Source organism: Coregonus lavaretus, assembly GCF_964263955.1.
Source record: "Coregonus lavaretus genome assembly, chromosome: 27".
NCBI classification, from domain to species: Eukaryota; Metazoa; Chordata; class Actinopteri; order Salmoniformes; family Salmonidae; genus Coregonus; species Coregonus lavaretus.
This window is the reverse complement of record NC_140014.1, coordinates 17,255,317-17,264,355: the sequence shown is the minus strand read 5'-3', so window position 1 is coordinate 17,264,355 and position 9,039 is coordinate 17,255,317. Positions and strand designations below refer to the sequence as shown.

The 9,039-nt window shown below is 42.5% G+C and overlaps 1 protein-coding gene across 3 annotated transcripts in view; it reads right to left on the bottom strand.

Annotated features, from left to right (window-relative positions):
* LOC311102825 (ral GTPase-activating protein subunit alpha-2-like) overlaps positions 1–9,039 on the bottom strand; it is a 135,119-nt gene continuing 126,080 nt past the window's right edge. For 2 of the 3 annotated variants that reach the window (XM_084144253.1, XM_084144254.1), the window contains exon 39: positions 1–3,606. In XM_084144253.1, coding sequence (XP_084000379.1) covers positions 3,452–3,606 — 155 coding nt within the window. In that variant the 3' untranslated portion in view covers positions 1–3,451. Of the gene's footprint in view, positions 3,607–6,139; positions 6,181–9,039 lie in introns of all 3 variants that reach the window. The other variant, XM_084144255.1, reaches the window with a different exon arrangement.

Genomic DNA, 9,039 nt, shown 5'->3' with positions numbered 1-9,039 from the left:
TAGAATTTCAAATTGATTTAATGAAATGTTTTTGATTTTCACATTTCTAATAAAGATAGCATGACTTCAGTCATTAAAAACGGTTTGATATGTTAACAAGTAATGATGAAATCTTCAAGCCTTTTTCCTCTTCCTCTTATACAAAGATTATATTATAGGCATGAATATATTTATATTGGACTGAAACCCTCAATTTGACACAATGTACAAGATTCCTAAACCAAAATCTAGAATTAACACTAACTCTGTTGCTTCACATGAGTTGAACCAGTCTGAGTAAGACACAATCCTTGCCCTGGTCAAATCAAACCTTACGCCCATTTACTCCCACATATAACAGGGATCCCATCCACAACATCAAATCTACAATCTAGACTCCATAAGAAGATCAGTAAAAAGATCTGGGTAGTTCTTTACAGTGGCTATTGGGAAGGTGAAAGCATTTATCTGACTCAGGTCAGTATTTACATACATTCTTCAAATGCACAAAATGGACTTCATTCTTTCTGAACGAACTCTCCGTTCGCGCCTCCTATGTTATTAATCAGTGCTTGGGAAAGAAAGGGACACAAAAAAACGAGAGAACAAAATGAAAGAAAGAGGATGTACTGGTAAGGCAAAGTAGTGCAACAGACAGGGACAGTGATGCAGCTTGTGTTACCCTCCATCATGTTTGCGTAACACCTGGCTTCCATGGCAACCCAAAGGGGCAGGTTGGGGTGGAGGAGGAGGGGGGCGTGGGTAGCATAGCGCCAGCATGCCTGTTGCTAAGAGGGTCGCCAGAGCTCAGCGCTGGTATGCCTTCTAACTCCCCTGCCCCCACCCTTCCACTGTGGCCTCATGAGGTTACTCAGGGTGCATCATGGGAAATAGGAGGAGTAGGTGCCATTTGATTCCAATTCTGAGAGAAAGGAGAACAGCTCACCTCCTCAAATAAAGACTAAACAAAGTGGGCCAAACCCAGTCAATCTGTTCATATAAAACGTGCGGACTAGGAGGACAAGACACTGACCTTTTCTGTCACATGGGGGAAAAACACTCTCTCCCTCTATAACAAAGACATGAGACAGGAAGGCAAGGCTAGCTGTCCTCTGTTTGGCTCTTGCAATGAAGAAAATAAACTAAATAAATCAAATGATGTCTAACAGTGGTTTACAGTGGTGGGGGTCTTGGAATGGATCTTGGTGGACAGACATTACACACGGCACTGCGAGAAGCTCCATCAAAAACACACACAGCCATACAGACACACACACCAGTGCATGGAGTTAAGATTCACCTGAGGCTCCGGTGGCGTTTTCCACTAAACAACACATGTATACATTATACAACACAACAGCAAAATCAATCATTAAATATGACTATGTACACGCAGAAACAAACATCAAATAAAGCAATTTACATCCAAGAATAAAGAGAAAATACACATTCATTGCTAGTTTATCAATGACAGTGAGTGCAAAAGACCATCTGTAGGAACATTGGAATGTCATATTCTTAGCTTTACAACACAAGAAAACAATGGCAGAGGAAGAGACAGATGGAAGTTATTGGATTACAGGTTATGAACCCAGGTTAAACAATCCTACACAGGGTAACATCCCTAAACAGTTACAAATGCTGTCTTTTCTCATTTCCAGCAGTTGCATAAATCAAAGTACAACAAAATCCATCAGATTCCATTTAAAAGGACCTTATAGCGATAAAAAAACAAAAAACAAACTTCAATTCACCTCGGGGTTGGAAAGACATTATTGATTGTCCACTCCAGGTTCATAACTATTAAAAACAGACTCCTACTGCACTGGCTCACAGCACTCCGTAACCAGGAGTTGTGTGGTATGGTGCAGCATTACACTAGAGCAGCACCTCCTATGTCACAGCCAGTCCACCTCTCCACAACAAGAGGATGAATATGGTCCAAACAGACACACAGGCTTCCATGGCTCAGGACCAAGGACAAAACAACATCACACTTAAATATTATCCTATCCTATCCTATCAAGAGCATTGCAAGAGTATCATCAGTGTATTACACAGCAGAATCACAAGAGGGGTCAATGGGAAAACCACGAAATGAGTCCCTTTTGGGTATTGTAACTTGGTGAAAAAAAACAGTTGTATTTCACATCATTTTAACATTCTGTCATAAAGAGCACATGTTCAACTTACTAAAAAATAAGTTTTCCCATCTCAAGAGATTATATAAAAAAATTAAGCGCCTATTAAGTGCCAAAAAAAGTAACAGGGTAGGACGATTTAATCTTAAATCAGCCATACATCCCCTTGTGACAAGAGGAATGGAAGCTTGTTCTGTGCAGACAGGGAGGGCAATTGAATGCAAACTTCACCATTTTAGAATAACAAAATAAATAAAATAATAGCCTGTCTATCTATGAGTAACAGGGTTAATGTGTTAAGCTCGACCCGCTCAGTTCTCCACCACCAGCTCACCTTGAACCTGCTTTTAAACTATGATTTTACTATTAGATGCTCCAAGGTTTCTCTTGAAAAAATGATTACTATTTCACCATATTAAAAGTTAAGTTTACATAGCAGGGTTGACCTTAAAATGAGCGACAGGTTTTCTTTTTCTTACTTAAAAGTAATCACATGAAATAGATCATCTCCAGAAATGACTTTGTCAAAGCAACTAAATAACTAGGGCTTTACAACGACGGTGAAAACTTGGAGGAATTTTGGGGTTAAGTGGGTTAACATCTTCCGAGAAGTCACAGAGGGTGCACAGAGGGACATGTCAAAATGCTGCATTTTGGTAGTTTAGCAAGTCTTTATTCATATACAAAAATCGGATTTATTGAATTTTCCATGAAGTCTCTATTAAAGAGCACTTCATTTAATATAAGAGGCTTTTAAAGTTCAATATTGGTGCGCAATTTCTACTTAAAATATCAAAGGGGTGCAAAAGGGACTCAATTCGTGGAAAGACCCCTATCAAAATGCATATGGATGATTATATTCCTTTTCTATGTCACAACCATAGAGATCCTGGTTGTGACATAGAAAGGGAACATTGAAATGTTGATGATATGTGGACTTTAAACCACCAGACATGATTGTTCACTCAATTCCCTGTCTATATCTCTTTTTTTAATCACTGTACTGACTATTATCAGTCATGAATTAAAAATAATCTACGATTCATTCAGAAAATGCAGCCACATCGGAACAAACTTCAATAGCTTCATCTCTTCTTCAGGTCAAATAAGCAGTTTAACAGCAAAACAATTGGAAAATGTATCAAAGTATCAATAATTGCCACATAAATAAAAAACTGCAATATGCTCCAGTTATATGTTTAAACGAGATACAAAACAAACAATGCACACACCCAAACTGCAGTCATGAGGGTTAGGTATGAGATTTTAAAACAGGACCAGTAGTAAAGGCAAAGCGGGGGAGTTTTGGGAGGTGGGTTGGGTGAGAGAGCTCAGTTGGAAGATTTGCTTATGGCGCTGGCTGATCGGCGGAGTTTTCCGGAAACTCTGTTCTTCGTGGCACGGGGAATCGTAGGGGAGACCTGGTCCGCCTGGTCCGTTCCTACAGAAACACTGAGCTCAGCACTCGTGCTGCCGCTGAGGGAGCCTGGAGAGTGAGAGGGAGGGGATAGAGTGGGGGAGAGATAGAGAGGGGGGAAAAGATGGAGAGAAGTGGTGAAACGTGGCAAGCTAACATAGGGCTGATAAGACTGGCATACTCCAGCACGTTCTGACTGCCATGCATGTCATTGCTCCCCGTCCCCCTAAGCAGACACCCCAAACTGCTTACTCACTCTAGGGTCAAATGTATAATACCAAAACAAAACAGAAACAGGTGTATAGATTGATTGATTTGAACCTTGAATTCATCACAGTTTGAAACTGTGTGGACTAGATCAAGCTAAATCCACATTCAGATGCAATGTGAACATGCTTTGACTGACTAAACTAGAGGCTACTGAGGGAGAGAAGCTGAATATTTCTCCCAACACTTTGGGTTAGGGTGGGCAGATGCGTCCATGAGTAAGATAAAAAGGCAACCTATTTTAAGCCGTGATCCTAAGAAAGAAATTGCCTTTGTTGTTCAGCACAAAGAGGATGTGACAGATTGTTCAAGTCTTAAAATGTTGTAAAAACTGAATTGAACATTATGTAACTGGACAGGCATGTCATGAGCATGTGAAGAGATGGCTTTTGTTAAACATTGTGGATCCCAAAGAAACATTCAAGTCAATGATTACAGGCTGCAAGCAGTGATAAGTGAGGGGAAAGCCGGTAAGAGCAAACACATTTTGCGTACACCTCTCTCCTCCCCAAACCCCCTCATCTTAGCAATGCCTCTAGTTTAAACAACTTTCCTTCTTTGTCAAGATGGCATCTGGTTGCCTATTTTCTTTCCTCTACTCCCCCCCCCCCCCCATCTTTCTGAAGCATCTCAAGTTCCTGCAGCTAAAAGGGACAGCAGATGGCTGCAGTAACAGACACTCAGCTCAGTGGACACAAGCATCCCTGACTTCCACTCATTTAGAGGGGGAGGGGTTAAGGGTGTGTGTGTATGTATGTATGTATGTGTGCGTGCGTTAGCAGAATGGATCTTCATTATGCATATGAAAAGAATAGAGGGGGGCCGTGAGTCAACGTATGGGCAGGCCTAACCCAAGTCTAACCCTACAAGCCCACTCCAACTCCAGAATTCCACTAGCTTCCACTTCGACCATTCCAGCACTTGAACTAGGAACTTCCCCACTGGCCCTGCCAAGCTCCACCCTCTCCTATAGTTGTGGGGTGATGGAGAGGGGCAGGGTCACTGGGCCACAGATAACCCTCTCAGATAAAGGCCTCCACACAGACGTTACATTTACTAGCCCACCAGTATGCTCCCTAGAACCCACCCATGCAACGGACACCTCTATAGAGCGAGGGATCGGTTCAATACCCTTTAAACAATGACAACACACACATGCTTGTTTTAAATTGCAGTACTTCGGCCTAAAAATTACACTAATTTAAGTTGATTATTAAAATAACACATGCATAATACATCTCCAGGGTGAAACAAAAATCTCCCAAGACTTGAGTTGGAAGTGCCTGGCTGGTTCATCATCACACTAAGACTCAGAGCAACCAAGGCCATTCACTCTGAGCTCCCCCTTAAAGGGATACTTTGAGATTTTGGCAACTTCCCCAGTCTCTGAATCCAGTATGAAGGAAGTTAGAGGTAGTTTCGCGAGTCAATGCCAACTAGAGTTAGCGCAATGACTGGAAGTCGAAGGTATCTACTAGCATGCTAGCAGTTTCCATAGACTTCCAGTCTTTGCACTAACGCTAGTTAGCAATTGCGCTACTGTTAGTTAGCAACTTCCTTTAAACTGCCTGCAGAGAAATAAAAATGGTATCCACAAGTTCATCTGACTCTGGGGAAGTAGATAAAGGGCTTCATTGCCAAAATCCTGAAGTATCTCTTTAACAACTATCCTGACAGAGGCCATGATGTGGCAGAGACCTGCACAGGCTGCCTCTTATCTGAGATCCTTTCATACAAAGAAAGAAAGAAAGAAAAAGAGAGAGAGAGAAAAATAGAGAGAAAGAAAGAGACAGAGAAAGAAGGTAAAAAATAAATAAAAAAAAAGGACTTAATGGGCCTCATCCCCAACGGTCCCCTGAAGCAATTCAAACAAAGCTTCAATGACGGACGTTTTCTTCCAGTACAGCAGGTGTTAGTATCACATGCTGCCCCAGGCGAACAGCCACACTAGGAGAAGAGTGAAGAAAAAAAAATTCGGAGGAAGGAAGAAACCGCTGGGGAGATAAATATAAAGGTGAGCGGCGTGACATGCAGAAGCTAAGCCAGATAGAAGTGTACCCGTGTTGTTCATGCTACTACTTAGTCAGGTGCTAATTGTCCCGAACCGTGCAGCGTCACTTGCAATTACCGCCTGGCTAAATAGAGAACACAATCCCCATACAACGTCATATCAACCCCCCATACAACGTTATATTAACGTTCCTTTAAAAAGCGGTAGTTGGGTAAATAAAGCGTGTTAGTACCAAATAAAGGAGAAACCAGAGATGAGTGAACGGGCGAGCGAAGGTAGGCCCTGGGGCGACAGACAAGCTTCCGGTCGGTGCTCGGGGCTTACCTTCTTCAATTACCGTAATGAGACCTTTAACATTTTTTAATCTAAAAGAAAAACAGACAGTAGAGCGTCACATTAAGACAGAGTCACCACAACACAGCCCTGCTGTAGACAGACAGGGAGGGAGGTGAGGGGTACATTCAGACAGCCTGTGTGGTTAGTTATTGTCACTGTGAGGATCAGTCATACAAGAAACAAGGAAACATGAGGCATTCAATAAGACATCATACAACACATAAGGCACGTAATATGTTAAGAGACGGCACCATTATCAGAAAGTGAGATGTCCACTTTACTGCTGGTTGGAGTCTCTTGCATGCCCTTGATCGGTAAATGATTTCTGTAACTTGACATTGCATATGGTTGGTATGACTGCTTATTATAAAATAATAATATGGCGGACTGAATTATCTGAAAAGCTTCTGAACCAGCTCCCAACACCATGAGATAAGAGATCAGTGTTAGATTAAACAAAGGCATGAGAGAGAGGCACCATATTACCATATCTGTGTTATACAATTCAATATACCACTTACTGCTGAAACAGTGCTTGTGTATGTCAACCGATAACAATTCATCTGCAATTAAGTACATGCAGTGCTGTCCCGCGATCAAACAAAAACCACCGATCACGTTGACCTCTCCGACACATGGTAAAAGCTAGAGGGTCTTCAGTAGCCAACCGATGCAGTCATAACAGAGGTAAACGAGGAAAGCAGGTGAAGAGCTGTTGTCTCCAGACAGTGTTTTAGGGTGAGAGAGGGAGGCCTGTCTAGACTCTGGGGAGTTGTTGAGAGCTCTTCAGTTTGAATCCATTGGCAGGTTGGTCTCTCATGAGAGAAGTTGTTTACCTCTTTTAAAATCCACATTAATTTAACCCATTGAATAATCATGTGTAACTCCATCTTCAAAATGATTGCAGCCAGTGTATAACTCCATAGGAAAACGCACAGTCCATGGGCAAACTTAAACATGCCAACAAACACTCAAACCACATGAATAAAAATTCAGACACACAGAGCACAACCCTCTAGTGATTGACATTGCAGGCCCTCAGTGTTGAGGATGAGAGCAACCTACTGTGTGTTAATAGATGGGTCATGCAGAAGGAGGGGGATGGGGGGGGGGGGGGGGGGGGGGGGGTCGGGGTGTGTGTTGGGGATCTGGGTTGGGGTGCAGTTTCAGGTGATTGAGGTAGGGGTTAGGGTGAATGAGGTTCACTGAGATGGCGTAGCTGTGGGGTCAGAGGTGAAGGTCAGGTTAATGTTGTGGTGGAGGGTGGACAATGGGCATCATGCATAGTGGAGGAAACAGGCAGTAAGTAGTCTTACAGTCCAGCTTGGCCCAGGGGTACTCCACGTCCCAAACCATCCCCGGCCAACGCCTGCACGCTGCACATCACGGATGACATGTTAGTGGAGCAATGAGCCAAAGCAGGAGTATTGACAAGCACACACACTGCAGCATATGGAACACGAGAGACAAGCATAACAATAGATTCAGCTGCGGGACGGTCTCTTCTTGAGCACATGGTCAGGGGGCCGTAACATAATTACAAATCATTTGTAAATCGACCGCAAGAAGATATACACCGAGTGCACAAAACATTAGGAACACCTAAACAGAACAGCCTCAATTTGCCTGGGCATGGACTCCACGAGGTGTTGAAAGTGTTCCACAAGGATGCTGGCCCATTTTCACTCCAATGCTTCCCACAGTTGTCAAGTTGGCTGGATGTTCATTGGGTGGTGAACCATTGTTGATACACACGGGAAACTGTTGAGCGTGGAAAAACCCAGTAGCGTTACAGTTCTTGACACAAACCGGTGCACCTGGCACCTACTACCATACCCCGTTCAAAGGCACTTCAATCTTTTGTCTTGCCCATTCACCCTCTGAATGGCACACATACACAATCCATGTCTCAATTGTCTCAAGGCTTAAAACTCCTTCTTTAACCTGTCTCCTCCCCTTCATCTACACTGATTGAAGTGGATTTAACAGGTGACATCAATAAGGGATCATAGCTTTCACCTGGTCAGCCTGTCATAGATAGAGCAGGTGTTCATAATGTTTTGTACACTCAGTGTATGGCAAAACAGATATAATATGGCTAAAACAATCATTTCAAACCTTACTTACATTTGTATACTATCACATACATCTCTCTATTATGCGTGGGAATACTTTGGAGCAGAATTCCAAAATTAAAATCACTTGGAGCTGATTTGCTTGTGTTTTTACAGTCTTATTCCCAAAAATGTTGTTTTTCTTGCTCAAAAAATTGGTGGGCCAAATAAAATGGGGAACCCTGTATTAGAGGGTAGTACACAGCAAAGGTACACTCACAGGGACAAAACTAAGGAGCCGGCTGTGAATATATTTGTGACCACTTGTTGATGCATAGAACCACACACAGGACATAAACAGACTATATGTTATGAACATAAATGTTTTGTACCACTGCTATAAATACATGAAAACATGTTGACAAAAAACAAAAAAAAAATAACCATTCAAAACCACTTCTCTGAAAAAACGGGAAAGCCTGGTTTATCACTGGAAGAAGCTGCGAGCACCTATGTGTGTGTATGTGTGTGTGTGTGTGTGTGTGTGTGTGTGTGTGTGTACTAGGATTTAACCTCCCCCTTGTTTAGAAGATTACCAGGTGAAGTCTGCATGCAGACCTAGAATGATTCCTGAAATTGCCCTGTATCTCTGTGGTGTGGTGCTGTGCCTAGAAACAGTTGATGCAGAGGGCTAGCTGATTCCAAACCCAATGTGGACAAAAGCCCAAATCCTGGACACACACACACACACAAATGTATGCATACACCACACACACTTTTACATAGACAGACAAACAGAAGCAATAGCCTCAAAATGTGCCCATTTATTTGTAT